Genomic DNA, 21,535 nt, shown 5'->3' with positions numbered 1-21,535 from the left:
TCCCCAGAACGAGGCTGACTGAGGCTTTCTGGCGCCAGGTTCAACTTATCCAGTCCCCCGTTCTGAGCAGCTGACTTCTGTTTATGCTGTGACTTCAAGCTCACAAAATGGCAGTAGCTGCTCCAGACATCCCATCAGAGTTCCAAGCACAGAGAGGGATGGCCCAGAGGGCAGTGGAGACCAGACCTGTCATTTCTCTCCAGAGAAGCAACTTTTCTGACTGGCTCTCCTTGTGTGTGACTAGCTGAAATAGTGTGACCACAGAGCCCTGAAGGCTGAGAAAACAAGTATATTTATTTTAAATGTTTATTTTTAATGGTGTGTGTGTATGTGTGCGTGTGTGCGCACGTGTGTGTGTGTGTGTGTGTGTGTGTGTGTGTGTGTGTTTGAATGAACATAGGTGCAGGTGCGCACAGAAGCCAAAAGAGGACATCAGATCCCCCCTGGAGCTGGAGTTAGGAACAAAACTTGGGTCTTCTGAAAGAGCAGCAAGCACTCTTAATTGCTGAGCCGTCTCTCCAGCCCATGAAAACAAGTGTTCTGTCTAATACTAAGCACACTGCTGCCCTGCCTCAAGCTGAGATTCTCTAACATGGAGAGCAGAATGGTGGAGGGGAGGGGGGCGGGGCGGGGGGTGGCGGTCAGGCTGCTTTTTCCATCTGAGCACTGACTGCTAGGCTTTCTACGGCCTGTTTCTTCCTTTGCTGTGACTAGCAGCACCCCATGTGACATGATGGAGGACTGAGATTATATGTGGGGGTGGGGGAGAGGTGCAGTGGTGTTTTGTATCATTACCGTTGATGTAAAGGCAAGGGCCCCAGGGCAGCCCGGGGGGGGGGGAGCTGAACACCCACTGAAGAATCGCAACCCAGCACAGAGTATTTAAGGAGCACAGGGTCGGGGCCCAGGATGGTGGGCAGATGAGCAACAGAGGGAGAAGAAAGGTCATGGGGAGTGTTTCTGGTGGGCAGGGTTTTCTAGGTTCTTGGTCTTGTGTTCAGAGAACTGAAAAAAAGGCTTCCACAGGTTACAGAAGTAACAGGGACTTGATTCTGAGCAAAGCGAAAGCGGAGATCAGAAAGAAGCAGTCTGCCAAGGCTGAGGGTGGATGACTGAGTGACAGCGCCCTCAAAGACTCTGGGTGACAGCCCTGTGCGGCTTTTATGCAGTCTCCAGGGAGAAAGGGTTTCACTACTCAGGGCCATAGTTTGAACTAGTCTGTATTTTGATCTATGGATTTAAATCATGGAAGTCTTTGCTCAGCTCAGTATCAGACACAGAAAGGAGCCGGGAGCTAAAAGAGGCACCCTGGGAATCTGACTAACTAGGGGGGCACCCAGGCCTTAAACATGCCCGCCTGACTGGGGTGCAGGTCCTCCCAACCATGTTAGAGCACCCAGCAAGTGTGGTTTGAAATCTTTCTTTCTGTGTCAGAGAAAAACATTGAAAGAGTGACTTCACATGAACCGAGCTCAGAACAGTGGCTTCTCCTGCTGTACCTAGCCCTTCCGGAGGTGGAGTTTCTTAAAGGGGGGGTGCTGTGGAGCTGGGGGTGGGGCTGGGACTCTAGAAGACAGAACATGGAGAGACTGGGCACTCCTTGGCTGGAACTGGTCCTCCAGGCTTTCAGGGTGAACCGTCTCCTCTCAGCCACTTAAGGCCTCAGGCCCTGCGGGCGGGACCGTCTGCGAAATCTATGGCAGCCCCTGACACAGACAGGTCAGCGGAAGTGTGCTGGGATCTCACACAGTGTCATGCCCAAGGGGGGTCAGGCCCTGGGGTATCTGATACGGGCACCCCATCAACTGCTATAGCAGCCTAAACTCTCTAGCTAGAATTTCAACATTATCCAGGCATGGAGGTGTACCCTTATAATCCCAGCACTGAGGAAGCTGAAGTAGGAGGATAGCCAGTCTGAGGTCAACCCAGACTATAACAAAAACAACAGAAAAAAAATTTGTTTTTCTTAGTGCCTGCCCCTGGAACTGTCCCTAACAATGGTGAGATGAATATTTACCATATGGTTCTCTAGTTCTAGAAAGGTTATTTTTCTTGAGAACACACCCACCCTAGCTTCCTGGGGGTCACCTCTACTCCTATTTTTTTTTTTTTTGAGACAGGGTTTCTCTGTAGCTTTGGAGCCTCTACTGGAACTAGCTCTTGAGACCAGGTTGGCCTCGAACTCACAGAGATCCACCTGCCTCTGCCTCCTGAGTGCTGGGCTTAAAGGTGTGCACCACCACGTCTCAGCCCTCTACTCCAATTTCTAACACGGGTGTGATCACAGTTTAGCGTCCCTCTTACAGACAGCTGATGGAAGGCGGGCCTAAGACAAACTGGCCCAATCAGAGTAACCGTTCCTTAGAACTTTGCCTGAACTTGAAGCTCAGCCGATCAAGTCCTAAGAGTCAACAGCTTGAAAATGAGCCTGCCAGCAGCAGGCAGAGTAAGAATGGACAGGAAGGCAAACTCCGTGGCGTCATATGGACCCCTCCGCCACACCTTGAGCAAGCTGCACCCGAAGTCACAGCAGTTCCGACGTGAATCAATACATTTATTTTCGGCATAAGCAAAAGAGCTGTATTTTCTATCTGCAGCGTTTTAGGTCCTGGCTGGCAGGGTGAGGTGGACAGTCCCAAGAAAATACAGCTAGGACCCTTTGAAAAGAGTAGGAAGTCTTGAGAGATCGTAGGGGTGGGCTGAGCCCCTTGCTTGGCTGGGCAGACGAGAGATTTACAGAAATGGATTTGCTCTGTGATTTTCTGAAAAAGGAGAACAGAGGAGCAGACTCACACATCTCTCCCTCTGGTTCAGGGAAGGAGATGACGCCCACAAGGCAGACTAGGGGTATTGGAGCAGGAAACCCTGTCCCTGCAGGCACGCAGTGGTGGGAGGCCATGGAAACCGGAAGCTTCGGAGGGAAGTCGGGAAGGCCTGGATCAGGTAGGTGTATATGACGCTGTATGACGTGAGGATGACTGGCTGAGTCTTGGGGCTCCCCTCTGGTCCCCGGGAACACGGGAGCATTCCAGGTAGGGCACGGCCTATCAACATCCTCCCGTCCCAGGGGACCTCCACTGAGGACATAGGCAAGTTCTGCAGCTGTCTGGGAAGAAACGTCACAAGGAGGGGACGGCATGTCCCATCAGCGCATCACTGGGCTTTGGTAGGGATCCTGGAGGGTCAAGAGTGGGAGGACGGGGTGAGACCTGGAAGGTACACAGGAAAAGGTCAGTATCAAGGCCATTCCAGGCCGTGGCTGCTTCCAACCTCTGCCTTCCCCAGGGCTGCCCCCCCACATCCTGCTGTGGGTTGGATACTGTTGGGTTGGGTACTGTTGGGTTTCTCTGGTTCCATTAGGCCTTTGTGGCAAGGATGGGCTGAGTGAGAACCTGGCAGCCCCTGTGTTCTGGCTTGAGTCACTGGGCAGGTTCTGGCTTCCTTGGGCTGTGTCTATAAGGAAGAAGCTCCACACGCAATGGGGCACCTGAGGCTACTTTAATACCCATGGCCCTCTATCCTTGTCTAATGCTACTCTCAGTGACCTGAGGCCCAGACCCAGGGGCAACGTGCCCTTCCAGCAGCAGAGGAGAGGTGTGTACCCCTAGAGCAGGCTGCAGGGGCGCTTCTGCTGCCGGGTGGGCTGTGGACACAGGACGGCCCGGATGGCCTCATCGAAGACAGTCTTCAGGCCCCGTTGGGTGAGCGCGGAACATTCCAGGTACTTCACTGAATCTGAGAAGGAACAGCAGGGAAGTGAGGGCCTGAGTCATGGAGAAGCAGCTGTGTCACCCCAAATATGGGGCATCGTCAAGTGGGAGTGTCACCCAAGTGGAGAGCAGCCTCTCTGTACTTCATCTTCCTCCTGCAGGACTCAGTGAGGAAGGTGGAGGCCCCAGGGCAGGCCAGACTCTCTAGGACGCAAGGCCCTTTGCCTGGAAAGTGGGCAGGTTAAAGTCCTTCCCGTGAAAGGACAGGACTTGCTTCCATGACCAACTCTCCCAGCATGTCACCCAGGCCTTCCACATGAAGCTGACACCTCTGGGCAGGTCTGAGGACACCCCAATATATCTATCATTTAGTCTAGGCAGGTCTGAGGACACCCCAATATATCTGTTATTTAGTCTGGTCAGGTCTGATGACACCCCAATATATCTGTCACTTAGTCAAACCCAACCTATGAGGAAATCAAGGCGAACAGAGGCAATGAGACCTGCCTGCCCCTGGGCAGCTCAGTGAGAGGAACAAAATAGAGGACCCATCTGAGCCCTCAGAGGACTGACCCCTGGGAGGAGTCTGCATGACTTCCTGTCCCCTGCAACCTGAACACAGAGCCCTGACACAGAAGGTCAGGAGATTTCAGAGTACTGAGGGAGGAAAAGGGAAGGAAGAGGAGCCAGGTGCCCTTACTGGTGCCCTCTGCTCTTTTCTCTGGGGCAGGAACTTCTGACAGCTGTGAGGAAACAGTGGCCATCCCTATCCCAGTGACCTAAAAGACCCAGAACAGAACAGGAACAAGGGGTCCCCACTGGAGGGAAAGTCACCAAAGCCAGGGCTTGGGAGACCAAAGGCAGCAAGGAGGAAATGGAGCTTCAGGAAGCCGGACACTGGTCAGTCACACCTGCGTGTTTCCTGTCCCTGGAACATTCCCAGGGCACTTTTATCACCAAGAAGATGAAGCCAGGGTCCTGGCCTGGCCTTTGACTATTTATTCCAGAGATGACTCTGGGAGAGGGCTCCTGGCTTCTGTTCCTTGGGGCTCCCCATCTCTGTGACCAATAGTGAGGCACTCTGAACCCCGGCTCCTGGGGTTTGGACTGGGATGATCACCTGCTCATTCTCAACGGTAGCTGGAAGGGAGGGGCTCTCAGTCTTTTACAGAGGAGGAACAGCCTTGGGGAGAAGAACCACAGGCAGAAGGACACACACATGCACACACGGACACACATGGACACATGTACACACATATGTGTATGTACATGCACATATACACACATGCACATGCACACACACAGTAGGAGACTAAGGCCCAGAGAGCAAGAGTCGGAAATCCAAGACCTCACAGTCAATCAGTGACACAGCCAGGAACAGATCCCATCTACAGAGCCCGGTCATGTAGAGCACACGCTTTAAGGGGAAGAAGTGTGGTCAGGAATGACTGACCAGGCCTGAAAGCCAAGCACCGGGAAGGCTGACAGGTGGTTCGCACAAATTGGAGGCTAGTCTAGACTACACAGTGAGATGAGCAAGGAATTGGGAGATGGGAAGGGGAGGGCAGGGGAGGGGAGAGGAGGGGAGGGGAGGGAGGGGAGGAGAGGAGGAGAGGGGAGGGAGAGGAGGGTAGGGGAGGAAGGGGAGGGGAGGGGAGGGAGAGGAGGGGAGGGGAGGGGAGGGAGAGGAGGGGAGGGGAGGGAGAGGAGGGGAGGGGAGGGAGAGGAGGGGAGGGGAGGGGAGGGAGAGGAGGTGAGGGGAGGGGAGGGAGAGGAGGGGAGGCAGAGGAGGGGAGGGGAGGGAGAGGAGGGGAGGAAGGGGACGGGAGAGGAGGGGAGGGGAGGGGAGGGGAGGGGAGGAAGGGGAGAGGAGAGGAGAGGAGAGGAGAGGAGAGGAGAGGAGAGGAGAGGAGAGGAGAGGAGAGGAGAGGAGAGGAGAGGAGAGGAGAGGAGAGGAGAGGAGAGGAGAGGAGATGGAGAAATAGATAACCTTGGCCCGAGAAGCTTCTCCCTGTAGTGGGCAGTAATCACTGCAGAGAAGCGTTGGTCAATGTGCAGAGAGTAGTGACTTCTGAATGCTCAGGACTAAATGGGGCACCTGTACCAACCCATACCTAACCCTGAGGCTTAGGGAACATTGAGCAAGATGGGGCAGAGTCAGGGTGGTGTCGGGTGCTGTGAAATACTGTCTTCTGGATATGACATGGCCATTGCACCTGTGATCTGACAGCAGCTATGGTTACCAGCGAGAGACCTGTGCAAGGTTAAAGCCAAGATCAGCCAACATTCCAGAAGGCAGCCCGAAGTGGACTTGGGGAGCTACACATACTCACACACACATGCACACACACATGCATGCATGCTCACACATACTCACACACACATGCATGCATACTCACACACATGTACACACACGCATTCATACACACACACATACACAGGGCGTGAAGGGAAGATGGACATGTGTCAGGTGTCTGGGTAGAATGACAGGGTGGATATGATTGAGACATATTGTTTACTATTATGAAATTGTCTAAGAATAAATAAAAATATCCCACTTTTAAAAGACATATAGAAGGGAAAGTGAGCTGGGCACCAGTGTTCTCACTCTCAGCTCCCTTGCTGTGGCTGTGACCAGTTGCCTCAGGTTCCAGCAACCATGTCATTCCCACACCATGGACTGTCCCTTGAGAGGTGTGGGGGGGCAATTCTAATGCACCCCCCAAATCTATGCAGACCAGTTGGGAAATAAGCTAGTTAAGAAGACAAAGCTGGAATATGTCCCTGACATTTACGAGGCTAGAGCGAAGGGCCCAGGGTGAAGCAGCAGAGAGGCCCCTGGGGAGACAGCCATGACAACCAGCTAGTCACAGGAAGGCTGCGGTTACTCTTCCTGTGAGGAGCCCCTCCCCCTGTTTCCTGCAGAGGAAGAGGTACAGGGTTGGGTGGAGGCCAGACCTAGCTGGCAGTTCTGCCTCAAGAGGACACCACCCCAACCCAGAGTTAGGTTTCCTGGGAATGGAGAGCTTAGCCAGGTCCAGGTGTCCCCACTCACCCAGCCAGCAACCCTCTTCCATGCTTTCAATTGCGGCCACCACCTCCCCAGCTGAATGACCTTGAAGGGTCAAGCCTCCTCTGCCGGTTCTGGGAGGCACACAGTGACTGGTGGAGAGTCAGGAGGAGTGGAGGAAGGGAGGCGAGGGCCAGGCACAAAGGAAGGAGTCACCCTTCAAGTCCCCAGCAAGGACACCTTCTGCTGGAAGCCTCCCAGAAACAACCCAACCTGACTTGGCTGCCTGTGCTCCAGGCAGCCATAGGCTGTGCCTCCCACCTCTGCTTCAATCTACTCCCATCAGTCCCTCGCTTCAGGGTCTAAACTTGGCTGACGCCGTGACCAGCTAACACAGAGTCCCCCTGTGCAGTGCTGCTCTTGGGACCTGTGAGCCTAGACACCCAGCATTGAAGAAGCCATCACTACTGCCACACCTTCCTGTCAGAGAACACAAGCACAGAGAGGTCAAGTGACCAGTCCAAGGTCACACAACTGGTACGATGATTTGAAGCACAGCCAGAGTTTGACACACAGCATAACCCTAGGACAAGGGTGTTCAGGCACCACTCCCAGCCCTCAGCCTCCCCTTCTCTGAGCTTGAGCCTCATACCAATATCTTTGGCCAGTGCCAGGCCTTGTGGGTAGGTGATGGGAGCCAGCTTCTTCTCCTTCAGCTTCTCAATGGTGTCCTTGTCATCTCGCAGGTCCAACTTGGTACCCACCAGGATGATGGGGGTGCTGGGGCAGTGGTGTCGCACCTCAGGGAACCACTGGTGGGGGGGGGGTGAGAGAGAGCAGAGGGATGTGGGACACAAATGCCTGGGGTACCAAGCAAAGGGAGAAAGAGGCCCCAGAGCAGGGTCACAGGGTGCAGCAGGAGCTGAACAGGCATGAAAAAAAAAAAGGCAAGATTTTTTTTTTTTTGGAGATAAGAGTCAAGAGAGGTGGTTGTGTATTGATAAGAGGGGGCACGAGACTGGGCAGGGAGAGAAACAGGGAACAGAAGCAGGGGGAACGCTTCCTGTCCCAGCCCAGGGAGACTCTCTCCTCATTGGCCCTGTGTGGCACTAGTGACCCTCTGCTCTGGATTCTCCTAATCCAGGGTGGACCTCGACAGCTCACCCCTCCTTCCCTCAGTACAACCTATATGTCCCCCCGCCCACTTGAGACTCACCTTGGCTCGGACGTTCTCATAGGAGGCCGGGCTGACGAGCGAGAAGCAGATGAGGAACACATCCTGGAGACAGAGCAGGACAGGGACCTCAAGAGGGAGGCCAGAGAGTCCTGTGTGCCCACCCCCTCAGCCCTCCCCCCATATGCCCCAGCTCCTACCCCTGCTGTGTAACCCTCTACCTGGCAGTCCGACCCTCCCTTTGCCATGGTGGGTAGAGAGCCCAGATCCAGGAACCCAGAAGACACAGAATTACCGGCAACAGGTCCCCTGCCCACCTCAGACCAGGCACATTGGCCTGGTTGCTCACACAAACCCTGGTAGTATCTGCCTGTTACACACTGAGAAAGGCTGGCATCTCAGGGCACGGATACTGGGGGCAGCAGGGCTGAGGGAGCACAGTTTGGGGAGCATCGTAGCTCAGCTCTGCCCTACAGGCCTCAGAGGGAGACTCGGGGCTGAGCAGGCACAGCTGGCAGGAAGGTCATGGGCAACAGATGGAACAGGATCGAGACCCGGACCACAAAGAGGCAAAGAGATGCGCACCGTCTGTGGGTAGGAGAGCGGCCGGAGGCGGTCGTAGTCCTCCTGGCCTGCGGTATCCCACAGCCCCAGGTTCACAGGCTTACTGTCAACCATCACATTGGCCGAATAGTTGTCAAACCTGTGGGAAGCAGGAAGGACCAGGTCAGCCTGAAACCCAGAGCCCCGCCAGGACTTCCAGCACAGGCCAAGGCTGTTCTCCTCAGAGCGATAGGACTAGCCCAAAGTCACACAGCACTGTGCCGCTGACTGTTTTCACAACTAAGGGGCACCATTCAAAACACGGTAAAGACACTTAAACAAAGAGGAAAAGGCGTCTTGGTCATTTTCCTGCCTCCACTCGTCCTCAGGAAAGGTGACTGCTGGGTTGTGCGCCATGCACCGAAAGGTTGACGAGAACGGACGTTCACCTTCCTCTTTTGCTGCGCATCTAGATCATCACAGTGTCTGCTGAATGACAGACCGTTGGTCCCTCATTTGAGCTGGGTCCCCCTGAAGCACTCCCTGAGTGAAATAGGCAGAGAGGGGTGCACTCGGGAGGTAACTCTAGGAAGCCGTCAGAGGGAAACAGGAAGGAGACAGAAGGTGACAGCCAATGCAGATGTTAGCGAGCTGAGACCCTGCCAGAGCCGTCTGGGAAAGGAAGGGACCATGTCCTGAGCCTCCTGGAAGGGCAGGAGCTGCAGAGGATCCACTGTCTCACTTCTGTGATGAGTAGCTGCACTAGCCCCCCTTCTAGAGGACGGACAGACAGATATCAGTTGTGAGGCTGTGGAAATGTCTGCCTGGGCCTTGCACTGGTGTAGGCCAGACACTGGACCAGGAGCCCATTGAGCAAGTGTTGAGACAGGGACCACTTGGAAGCCCTGGGAGGGCCCAGCCCAGCGCTCCACGCTGAGTGGAGGGGACTTTAGGGAGTAACCCCCCACTATTCATACCCTTAGGGGAAAGAAATAGGCTTGTTGGTTGGGGCATGGGGCCAGGATCAGAAGGGTGTCAAGACCCCATGCGAGGCCACACAGCCAGTGAGTGACCAACCGAGGGGACAAGCTGTGTCCATATCCAGCAGGCTTGCTGTGTTTTGTCGCAGTTGTGCCTCTAGGGACACCTTCATTGCCTGTCTATGCGAGCTAGGCATCCTCTGACCTCGTAAGTTCAAACACGCACCCAGTCAAGACCTGGTCCACTGAGACCTCGAGCTCCTACCTTCTCCATCTGCTCCTCCCTCACATGGCGGGCTTACACTGCCTGCCTGCTGAGCTGGCCTATGCTCACTGCTTCATCCTATCCGAGTAGGCCCACCTATCCTTAATTGCCTTCCATCTTCCCCAGGACTCCGTGTCACTCCCAGGAACCCCCTCAGGGAGACTTTTCTGTCCCAGCCAGGTCAGCCCCACTAACAACACCCCTTGAGGGGGGGGGATCCAACTTGTTCCTTTCTGCCCTGAGATCAGTCCAGAATAGACAATTGGCACATAGTAGGTCTACTCTGTGCCTATTCTGGAAACCATTCCTGTGAATCTCGGAAGAACCTTTTGGGAGGCAAGGCTGGCCAAGGTAGGAAGGCAGGTGCCTGGGCTATTTGGGGCCCTGGTAAGATGGAGAGATCAGGACCTTCTGTCTTCCCAAGATGCCTTGCAGAAAAGGCATCTGTCTTTCTGGGTCCTCCGGGTTCTAAGGGCTTTTGCTCTTCCTATGACATCTGTTTGGGGGCAAGAAAATGAACAGCATGAGGGCTGATTCCATCCAGGGCAGCTGCCTGAGCTTTGAGAAGGGCAGGGTTCGCCCTGACATGGCTGTATGGCTCAGCGACAGCCAACTAGCTTTTCTGAGCCTCACTCCCTTCCCCATTGCTGGGGTCATTATTGGGCTTCGGTGAGATGGGAAGCATTCACATCATCCCACTGAGAGTGTCTGGGCTTACTATCAGTGTTTCTAGTTTCTCCCCACCCAGCCTCGCCCTAGAGGACTAGCTGCTGAATTCGAGAAACAGCCAGAGACATGACACATACTTGGACTATATCACACTTTCCCTTCCTCAGACGCCTTTCATATACATCACTGTGGCCGCTGTGACCCCTTTTCCTAGATAGAAGTAGGTTCATGGGAAGGAGTGGATTTACCCAGGATTTCCAGGCTGATAGGCGGCAAGGCTATCGGGACTTGTTACCCAGTTCGGAAAAGCCACTGTGGTGAGCGTAGCTGCTGGGGATGTTATGAGACAGTGAGGATGGGTGGTACAATTTTCACCTAACCTGGTGCTCTGTGGCCTGGCCTCTCGCTATAGGCCAGCCCCACCCCGAACACGGAGTAGGAGGTGCAAGGAGCTGCACACCTAGGTCACCTGGCTGATGCCCAAGGAGGATTGATGACACATTCAAGGAACCAAGAGTCCATGAATCCATGGCTGGTGTCTTGGGGCCATGAGAGGACTGACCAGGTAATCAGGGTGAGGACTCAGGAATGGTTTTGGTCTTGGAGGCCTGGTCTCATGGTGGTCAAGGGAAGGCCAGATTGGTCCTACTGAGTCACCAGAGCCAGGGTCATCAAGGAAAGCACAGACTAAGTCCCATATAACCTTATCTCAAGGTGATCTTTTCCCTCTGGAGCTGAACCTGCACTACCAACCCACAGCAGGGCAGACCAGACTCCACCCACCAACCAGGATGCTCTGCCCACTGCCAGCAGCGGCAATGAGATGTTCTAGAAACTGGTACTCTGTTCTAGAGTCAGGACTGGGCTAGCTACACCAGGGCCCTGGCCTCACACAGCTCTGCCCCTGCCCTGAAGAATTCTCAATGGGCAGGACAGAAAGTGGGAGGAAGAGAAGGAGGAAACGGGCTGCTGCAGGCCAGGAACACTGTCAGGAAGGGAGGCACCCTTGGGGTCTCCCTGAGGGAGAGCAAGGAGTCAAGAGAGCCCAGGGATCATGGGCTGAACTGGAGGAGATGGGACAGGTGAGGTGGAACTTGGGAAGTTTAGATACTCCCTTCTACTGAGTTTTAACCATAACTAAGATCCACCTGAGGTACTTAGGCCAGGTTGTGGCTATGCCTAAATTATGCTTTTAAAAACTTACCTACTCGAAAAAAAAATTACTTTTAAGATGTGCAGTGGTGGCACATTCCTTTAATCCCTGCACTTGGGAGGCAGAGGCAGGCAGATCTCTGTGAGTTCGAGGCCGGTCTGGTCTACAAAGTGAGTTCCAGGACAGTCAGAACTGTTACACAGAGAAACCCTGTCTCAAAAAAAAAAAAAAAAAAAAAAAAAAGCTTAGCTATGGATTTTTTTTTTAATAGAAAGATTTGCCTAGGGACTGGTAAGCACCACATAAAACCAGATGTGTTGGTGCACACCTGTAATCCCAGCATTCCAGAGGTGAAGGCAGGAGGATCAGAAATTCAAGGTCATCTTCATCTCTTTAATGAATTTAGACTAGCCAGCCTAGACTATAAAACAAACAAAAAGAACCCCACAAAATTTAACTGGAACCTGGCTCTTGGGGAGACAGAGACAAGAAGAAAGCTATAAGCTAGAGGCCAGCCTGAGCTACATAGTGAATTCTAGGTCAGTCAGGGTTTAGTATATACCCTTCCACAAAAATGAAAAAAAATACCCTTCCACAAAACTGAAAAAACAAAATCAAAGCTTGTGCAGGCTTTTGTTGGACCATCAGGAGGCAGCCAGGATTGGAGCCCTTGTCTCTGTGCCTGATGGCACAGGGCAGCTGTCATGTCTCTGTGCCTATAGCACTCGGCACAGAACCATCCTCCGGCAGGTGTCACCATCTGAGAATATGTGTGCCAACCTTGTTGGCCACGGGTTCATCTCAGAGAAGGAAATCCAAGAAGCAGTTGGCACCAGCCGCCACCTACACAGCAGCACTGGGGGATTGATTGGGGACAGACCTGCAAACCCTCCGCCCCCATCTGGCTGACCGGCAGTGAAGCCCTCAGGACATCGAAAGCCTCTGACCTCCATCTCCCACCTCCTTGCAGGGAAGGTGCTGCACAAGGCTCAGATCTCCCGGTCCAGGGCCTGTCTCTTGTAGAAAGGGAAATTGAGGCTCGTGGGCTCAGAGAAAAAGTGATCACTTTGAAATCCTTGAGCAGGTGGGTACTCCACCATAGCCAGGGCAAGTAAAGACAAAATAGGGTCTTGACTCAGGGACAAGGGCAGTGCCGACATACCCTGGTGACAGCGGCCTTCAGTCAGAATCCCCTTTGCTCCTGTTCTTGCTCAGGTCTAACCCCAGCCCTTTCTGACTTCCAGGAGCCTTAGAAGCCTGGTGGCAAGAGCCATTCCACTTTACACAGCGGGACAACTGCCAGTCTTCGCTCCTATTAGGATACAACTGGTCAGAAAGCAGCACCCAGCTGCCTACCCAGCCCTTCTGGTTGCCCTTTTCTGGGTCCTCCCCAGCAGGTGACAGAGACAGATGAACCCCTGTTTCCGAAAGTGAGCTCCATACAAGCACATGGAGGACATGGAGTGGTTTGTCTTGGTTTGGCATTAGTGGGGTTGCTGGCTCCTCTGATGGTGTGGGGGTTGGGGGTGACTTTAGACCCCTCTATATACCCTTTATGCTACAGACAACCCTCCCCCAGAAAAGAAAAATAAGTGTCCCAGTGAGGCTCTGAAGCCCGACAGGCTGAGTGTCCCTAGACAACAAGCCCCTTAGCTGCTGGGAGCTATCAGGATATTGTAACACCCTCTTCCCTCAAGGACCCAATGCAATCATGGGTTTGACATCCTGTACCAGGCCACCGACCGAAGGCCTTCTAAGTAGATGCTGCGGTTCTAGCTAGTTGGTGTGGTGGTTCTCCTGGGCCTGCCGCCTCAAAGCACATACATCGCATATGAGACCTTGTGTATAGTACACTGTGTGTCAACCACCATGTAGAGAAGGTGGGGGAGAACCCAAGAAAAATACATGGCTCCCTGCCCTCCACAGGCTTACGATCTTGGGAGAGGTTTGGCAAACTCCTCTGGGGAATGACAGACCTTTAGGCTGGATCAAAGGCTTCCCAGGAGGGCACCAAAGATGGGCCTGGAGGGTATAGACATGAGGTTGAGACAGGAAATTACCACAGACACGGGGAAAGCTGGTGCAAAGGCCCTGCCACAGACTTGCCTAAGGAGTGTTGGTCTAAAAAGCAAAACAGTGGGTAACATCTCTAGGAGGACAAATGAAGGAGACCCGGAAGAGCCTGTGCAAGGTGCTAGGGAGCGTCCCTGTGAGTGGTGGGCTGCCCTGAGTCCCTTCTGACACCTGTGGACTCCCCCTTGGTATCATGTGATACCAGCTGGTGGCAACATCCTGCACCAGGAAGCAGGCCTCCCACAGACTGCAGCTGGCACTGCCCCGCCCCAGTCATTTGGTCCCCCGACTCTGCGCTATCCAAGTGTCTGGAGTTCTCTCCCTCCCTCACCTCCACACTCCATCCCCGCACCACTTTCTCCTCCTGGTCAGCGAAGGACATCTTCCCATCCCACAGTCCCTCCTCCTTCTGGAGCCTCCACCTCCCTATCACCTGTCGCTGCATTGCCAGCTGGACCCCAGGCCAGCTTCCCCAAGATGGAGTCTCTCTAACTTGACTAGCCTGCCTGACCTCAGGTGTCCAAAGGGGACAGCCCGAAGAAGTTCCTGGAGCAGGTGGAACTCACACAGTGGGGATGTATTCTCCGGGGAAGGCATTGGTGGTGTAGCTGATAAGAAGGCACGTCTTGCCCACGGCTCTGAAAGACAAGAGACATGAAGCAGAAGAGACCAAGGTCACGGGTTATGCCTGAGACAAGGGGACATCTGAGCCCTTACCAGGCTCCCATTTCTGGGCCTCGGTCTCCCAATCCCAGACACCCCATGGCCGTGTCCTTAAGCCCCTGCAGTATCCATAAACACCCAGACTTCAATCCTGGCAACAGGTCTGGGCCCTACATCCGGGTAGAGCTGGGGAACTGTATGTGTCCTCTGTGTGTCGGGTGCAGGTGATAGACACAGACAGTCATGGGCAGAGGAGAGGACCCTGGAGACCTGGACAAGGCAGTCACACCCCTGAGCTCAGATCCCTGCTCCACCATCTACTATCTACACAACTTTGGTAAGTCACCTAAGCTCCTTATGCCTCAGTTTCCCCATCTAGACAACAAGGACAAGTCCGTCTTCCCAGTGAATTAAGTGATACTCCGAAGACCCTGAGCCCAGTTTCATGGGTCCCACAACAGCCAAGGCCTGTTAGGGAATGCCCATAGCCTTAGAGTATATGAAGCTTTTTAGCCAGAGGGGCCTGGGTCCAAATCCTCTGCACTCTAAGGCAGGTTACTTAATTTCTCTGAGCTTCAGTCTTCCCACCAATAAAATGAGTCCTGTGACGGTAGGCAGGGCTGGTGGGAAACCAAGTTAGACAGAGGGCCATGGCCCAGTGACCACACACAGTGAGCAACAGAGAAATGGCACAAATAGAGATGACCACCATTTAGGCTGTCTCCCTTTCAATCTGGGAGGCTACCCAGGTCATTCAGCAGGAAGCAGAGAGGCCAGAGGGACAGCTCTGGGCCTTCCCCAGCTCTATTCTGTTAAGGCACTTCCCACTTGAGAAGCCTGGCCTACCTTCCCTCCCCCCTACATGTCTGCCCTCAAGCCCCAGGCTGCCACCAAGGTAACTCTGAATGAGTAGAACCATTGGCTTCCGGCCAACCCCCTCTCTGTCTCACTCCCCCAGAGCAGACCCAAAGCAGAAGTGAGCAAGGCAGCTGCGGCAGATAACGGCTGGCTGACTGCTGACACCCCTGGAGCAGTGACCGTGATAAAGTCATCTGAGGGGTAGATAGCCTCTGCCCCCAGATACCAGCAGAACCCGAGTGTGGCCCTGAGAGCCAAACCAGGAAAGGTTCCAAGGCTTCGGCCACTCCCTCTTTTGAACTGAAGCTGTGCATCTAGAACATACCAGGGTTGATCTAGCGAGACCCCAAGATGTACCTGAGGGCTGCACCCTAAAGTGCTGGAATACCCGAGAAACTGACCCGCTCACTGCACATGAGGAGACTGAGTCCTTGGGCCGTGATAGCCTGTGGTCACAAGGCCTGACAATGGGCATAAACCCTGAGCTGGGGTGCAGCCCGCCTGCCCCCTGGAAGTCCCCACCATCCCCTTCCTCCTTCCCTTACACTGACCTTAGCTTCCCCTTGCTCCCCACCTCCTCCCCACCACATGGAGGAGAGTCACACACAACAAGCAGGACAGCAAGGAACCTGTCTCAAGCCACCCCAACCCTCCCCTGGGGCAGAGGCCTTGGCCCAGAGGGCTGGGTAAGCGTCAGAAAGAGTGGAAAGTCTCAGGAGTTCCCCAGCCCCAGCGGCAGCAAGTCAGACAAGTCCGGTTGAGCCCAGGTCAACCAGGAGAAAAAAGGTTCAAAGGTCAAGTCTCTGATTTTTTTTCCCCTATCTCACACCTGCACCCTGAATGGGAACCTGATTCCTGGTCCTCCTGGGAGTCCTGCCCCAGCTCTCAGGGTACAGGCAAGGAACAGCACCCCACCCCCAGTCCCAGGCCCTCCACCCAGGTGGCTTCCGGGGAGGGAGTGGACTGAGAACAAAAGAGCAGTCCAGGTCCACCCCAAATGCTTCTAGTAGGCCCTAGGAGATGAAGTGACTGTCCCCAGGACCTCCTGGGAGACCTGAACCTGTGAGTATATCAGGAAGGGTCTCGGGGACATCCTGATAGGGGGCAGGAGACAACGCAGTCAGGCACTTACCCATCACCCACCACCACACACTTGATGGCCTGCATTGCACCCGAGACCCAGCAGCCAGTGATGACACTTGGGGACCAGGAGCGTTGCTGTGGACACCAGCGGTATGGAGTGGCTGGGAGGTGCCCCGCACTGCACTGAGGAGCGACACCCCAGCTCAGGAGGCAGGAGGAAACGGAAGAGGAACTTACCCAAGCTGCTGCCCCACAGCCTTGAAGGGGTGGAGCATGTGGTCTGGAAGAGGACCTGGGGCCCCTCAGGTGCTAGGTTGTGCCCTGGCCACCCATGGGCACCTGACCCAGGCTTCAACAAGAACCTGGACACCCTCTGGGCTTGGAGATTCACTTCCTGATCTAAGGTAGCCCCAGAGTTGATCTCTAAGAATCTCTGTCCTCCCAAAAGTCAGCTGGCCTAGATCCTAAGTGTAAGCACTTAACGAGTGCCTACTATGTGTCAGGCATTGTGTTGGGAGTTGGTGCCTCTAAAATGCAGGAAACAGGGCTGTCCTGGAGTTCCTAGCCTCTAGAGAGGCTAGCTGCATCACAGGTGCGCGAGCAAGGCAGTAGACATGAGCCATGGGAGAGCTACAGGGTGGCCTCAGAGTCACCAGCAGGGAGAGCTGGTGGCTGCAAAATGTGACGCCCAGCAGAGGATGCTGTGGGGCAGGCTGTCCAAGCAGGGGCCAGTATGAAAATAAAAGGCAAAGGCAGGAGACAGACGGGAGGAAAAGGAAGAGGAGGAAGAAAGACAGGGAGGAGGGGGAGGCAGAGGACGAAGGGGCATCAAATGCAGTAGACAAGCTCACAGAAACTTGGCAAGCCATTTGTCACAGCATGGTGGCTCACACCTGCAACTCAAAGAAGCTGAGACAGCAGGATTGATGGGGACTTGAGTCTGGGATACAGAGTGAATTCCAAGCCAGCCAGAGCTATATAGCAAGATCCTAGCTGGAAAACTGCCCCGAACCAAAAACCCTACCAATGAACTGATGTGGGCTTCTCGCCATTTTAATTATATCAGCTGATTGCGAAGAATACTGAGACACTTGCCACGTGTTTAACATTCATGTTTGTGGGTGTTCTGTTGATCATTCGTGTTTGCAGGTGTGTTGTTGATTGTTCGTGTTTGCAGGTGTTTTGCTGGGCATTTGCGTTTGTAACTGTATATTGGACTTCTGAGCTTCCTGCTGCATAAGTTGCTTATTTATGTCCTTGTCTGTTTCTCTGCTGAGCTACTTTGTCCCCCTCCCTTTGGAGAAGTTCGGCCTTTGACTTTCTTGTGTAGATCGCTATAAATATTGCCCTGCTTGTTTTCAGTCTTGGGACTGTTTTGTATAAGCTATCATATTTATAAATGTTTATTTATGTGTGGTCGACTCTACATTGTCTTCCCTAATGACTTATACTCTTTGAGTTTTTCTTAAGCATTCCTATTCTGTGAGTTCGAGGTCAGCCTGGTCTACAAGAGCTAGTTCCAGGACAGTTGGGACTGTTACACAGGAAACCCTGTCTCGAAAAACCAAAAAAAAAAAAAAAGAAAAGAAAAGAAAAGAAAAAAAAAGCTATTCTATTAAGTGTGTAAGGTGTCTGTCACACATGGTGACCTTTACACATGGGAGTGGATTTTAAATGGTACGAGGACGGCTTTTAGTTTTTGTGGGATGTTGATTTGATCTCACTAGTGCTTTCTAAGTTTCTCTTTCTATTTCTTTGAGGAAATACTTTGACCAAAGCCACTTACAGGGGAGAGGGTTTATTCTGGTTCATGGTGGAGGTTAGAATCCATCACAGAGGGGAAGTCCAAGCTTCAGGAGCTCTGTATTACACCTGCAGGGGCGAGTGGGCCCTGACATCTTTGCAGCATTCCATCTGCCTGCCTATTAGAATCCCCTCTTTCTCCTTTATATCTTTCAATAAAATTTTGCCATTTCCTCCAAGAAAGGTCATGCACATTTTTCAAAAGATTTATTTCTCGATACCTTATTACTCTCAGCACTATTGTAGCTAATAATTTTCAAATTGAATTTCCTATCTGCTCCCTGTATATAGGGGAAATGTCAGCTTTTGCATACTGGATTTATGCATGTGGAAACCTGGGTGAAGTCTCATGGCAGCTTTTTAAATTAAAAAAAAAAACAATTATTTGTGTGTGTGCCCATGCAAGCAACCTGCCAGGCTGCATCTGTGGAGGCCAGAGGACAATGTGTGGGATTACAGGGATCAAACTTGGGTCCTCAGGCTTGGCAGAAAGCCCCTTTACTCTCTGAACCCTCTTGCCAGCCTTTGTCACAGCTCAATCTGAGATTTGCTAATAAGCCTGGCAGTGATTTGCAGTTTGTCGCTAGTAAAAGAATGGCAGTATTGATTCTTCTCCTGCTTTTATAATATTCATTCCTTGGCTTGACTGGGATCTTCATAGAAAGCCCATGTGAGCCTGTGGTGCCAAACATGGAGCCTCAGTCCCGGCTTGAAAAGATTCTTCTGACTTCTTAACATGAAACATAGAAGGCCTGTTGCCCATTAAAGATGCTCACAGCTCTTCTCCAAAACAGCGGCTTTGGGCTTTGTTCTGTTTAATCTTACTGAACACTTTTCCAGATGAACAGAGATGTTATAGGTGACAATGATGTCTTTTCTGAACCCTGTCACACTGGTTAGTCAGTCCTGACAGTCTGTCAGACTGTTCACAGCCATTCTCCAATCCATGAGACACTCTTGCTGTGCTTCCACATGTGCTCACGGGGGGGAACATGTACACACCTGTGTGCACACAAATATACACACGTGTACACACTTGTAAATGGAAGTGGAGCTTTTCTTTTCTCCGACCACTCAGTTCCAAATAAACACACAAAAGCTTAATATTAAATGTAATTCTTACTTGTAACTGTTTTGTTGTATGTAATTTTACTATGTTAAAGTTAAAACCTTCCTTTTGGGTGAGACAGAAAGGCAGAAATGCTGTGGGATAATCCTTCTGTACACTGTGAATATGTATTACTCTCATTGATAGATAATAAAGCTGATTTGGTCCATAACAAGGTAGAATAAGGCTAGGCAGGAAAGCCAAACTGAAAATATAGAGAGAAAGAAGGACAGGGTCAGAGAGAGATGAGCCAGCTTCAGGGGAAGCAAGATGTTAGAGGACAGGTAAAGCCATGTGTCATGTGGCAAAATGTAGATTAATAGAAATGGGTTAATTTAAGTTGTAAGAGCTAGTTAGTAATAAGCCTGAGCTATAGGCCAAACATTTTGCAATTAATATTAAGCTTCTGTGTGATTATTCAGGACCAGGCAATTAGGACAAAAGAAAAGCTCCACCTCCATTTACACACACTCACATCTGCATGCACACGCATGTGTACATACTCACATGTGTGCACACACATATACACGGATGTGCACACTCACATGCACACACATATACACGCACTCACACTCACACATGTAAGCATACACACTTTTACACACATGTACACACATGTGCATGTGCACATACAGATATACGCATGTGCACACACATAATTTACCGATTTTGATATCTTTATAAACTTGTGACTTTCTTTTTCATAATGTGCCGTTTGAAAGTGTGTCATTCATGTGCACAAGTCCAGGAGAGACTGCTGCCTCTCTGCGATACTTTACTTACAGAAGACCGTGTGCCACATCCTGCTGACTCCTGTTGGGGTGCAGGCTTCAGTGCTGACTTGTGGGGTTTTTAATAAATAAACAAGACGTGAGATGACGTCACACCATCCACCATCAGAGATGCTAGCCGAGTCTGTCTGTCTTCTGTAATGGCACAAAGATAACTGTCTGGCTAGACCTAGATACCAAGGCCAGGTGTGAAATCCCCACTATGACAGCAGCCCCGCCTGAGCTCCCATTCAGTCTTTGCTTTCTAAACCCAGAGGCTATATTATCAGGCACACACAACCTTAGAACTGTGGCACCTCCCTAAAAATGTTCACCTTAAACAGCCAGTCTTTATCCCACATCTGGCCAGACCTGATGTTCAAATGTGGAAATAAGAGGTTTAAAAACATCATTTGGGGCAGAGGAGATGGCTCGGCGGGAAGAATCCTTGCCACACAGGAGGAGAACCTGGACTTAAATCTTCAGAACCCATATAAAAGCCAGGTGGATTAGGGCGATCTCACAACACAGAAGTTCCTACTGTGAGATTGGAGGTGGAAGCAGGAAGACCCTGAAGCTCGCTGCTTGCTAGCCTAGCACAGGAGCAGTAGACAAGAGACTCTGCCTCAAAGCAAAGGGGAGAGGAGGACTGGCTCCTGAGATTGCCTTCTGACCTCTACATGGACACCATGCCACATGTGTGCCTCAATAACACACACAGTATACACACACACAGATTAAAGATAATAGATAGAGCTGGCAAGACGGTTCTGTGGGTGAAGGTGATTGCTGCCAAGCCTGATGATCTGAGTTCAATCCCCAGAACCCACACACAGTGGAAGAAAAAAAAGTGACTCCCAAAAGTTGCCTTCTGACCTCCAAACTTGCACATGATATTCACAGGTACATATATAATGAATAAATAATTTTAATTTTTCTGTTTTTATGTACATTGGTATTTTTGCCTACATGTATGTCTGTGTGAGAGTGTCAGATCCCCTGGAACTGGACCATTGTGAGCTGCCATGTGGGTGCTGGGAATTGAACCCAGGTCCTCTAGAAGAGAAGCCAGCGTTTTTAACCATTGAGCTATCTCTCCAGACTCACAAATAAATAATTCAAATAAATCATTTTAAATGTAATAATTAAAAAAAATCCCAAGCAGTGGTGGTGCATGCCTTTAATCCCAGCACTTGGAAGGCAGAGGCAGGAGGATCTGTGAGTTCAAGGACAGCCTGGTTGACAAAGCTAGTTCCAGGACAGTCAAGGCTACATATAGAAACCCTGTCTTGTAACACCAATAAATAAATAAATAAACTTAAAAAAGAAAAGGAAAGCTTATCTACCTACCTAATCTCCCCTAACCCTGATGGGTGTGTGACAGAGTTAGGGCTGGGCAGTATATGGACTAGGATCCTCTCTGCATTGAATGATCAATTCACAGGATTGAGAAGGGGTGGGGCAGCTCTGGGCAGACACCAGTCTGGCAGGCTCTCCCCCAGAGTGCCAGCTGTTCCTCCTTGCCCCCTACAGCCCCACGGGCCTCTCTCAGCCACTGGGACATTCCAGACAGTGTTTCCCTCCACAGCTGAGCAAGAGACCCACTCAGGAGACTCCACTTGGTTACAACCAGGGCTCAGTGAAGGGCCTTTCTCCTGGGAGATTTCCCCTCC

General features: G+C 52.0%; 1 protein-coding gene across 3 annotated transcripts; it reads right to left on the bottom strand.

Annotated features, from left to right (window-relative positions):
* Positions 1-2,533: 2,533 nt before the first annotated feature.
* On the bottom strand, positions 2,534-16,404 carry Rac2 (Rac family small GTPase 2). 3 transcript variants are annotated; one of them, XM_048454840.3, is made up of 7 exons: positions 16,231-16,404; positions 14,144-14,215; positions 8,480-8,597; positions 7,937-7,999; positions 7,373-7,532; positions 3,603-3,735; positions 2,534-3,209 (listed from the first exon to the last, which is right to left on the bottom strand). In XM_048454840.3, exons 1-6 carry the CDS (start codon positions 16,263-16,265, stop codon positions 3,605-3,607), a joined length of 579 nt encoding a protein of 192 aa, XP_048310797.1. In that variant the 5' UTR covers positions 16,266-16,404; the 3' UTR covers positions 2,534-3,209; positions 3,603-3,604. The 3 variants fall into 3 exon arrangements, with proteins under 3 accessions (XP_048310797.1, XP_048310796.1, XP_048310795.1); XM_048454839.3 differs by having other exon boundaries at positions 3,574-3,735; positions 14,089-14,215; positions 16,231-16,399; XM_048454838.3 differs by having other exon boundaries at positions 14,089-14,215; positions 16,231-16,397.
* Between the last annotated feature and the right edge of the window lie 5,131 nt (positions 16,405-21,535).

This window comes from Myodes glareolus, chromosome 19 (genome assembly GCF_982192425.1).
Source record: "Myodes glareolus chromosome 19, mMyoGla1.1, whole genome shotgun sequence".
In the NCBI taxonomy this organism is placed as follows: Eukaryota; Metazoa; Chordata; class Mammalia; order Rodentia; family Cricetidae; genus Myodes; species Myodes glareolus.
Note: the sequence above shows the minus strand (reverse complement) of the source record. Positions and strands in the feature narration are given on the sequence as shown.

Excerpts from the sequence above, each read along its gene's own strand:
- Rac2 (XM_048454839.3), bottom strand. Across the intron at positions 7,533-7,936 it reads ATGAGAACGTCCGAGCCAAG|TGGTTCCCTGAGGTGCGACA; the intron begins GTGAGTCTCAAG and ends CCCCCCCACCAG. Across the intron at positions 3,736-7,372 it reads GGCACTGGCCAAAGATATTG|ATTCAGTGAAGTACCTGGAA; the intron begins GTATGAGGCTCA and ends GTTCCTTCTCAG.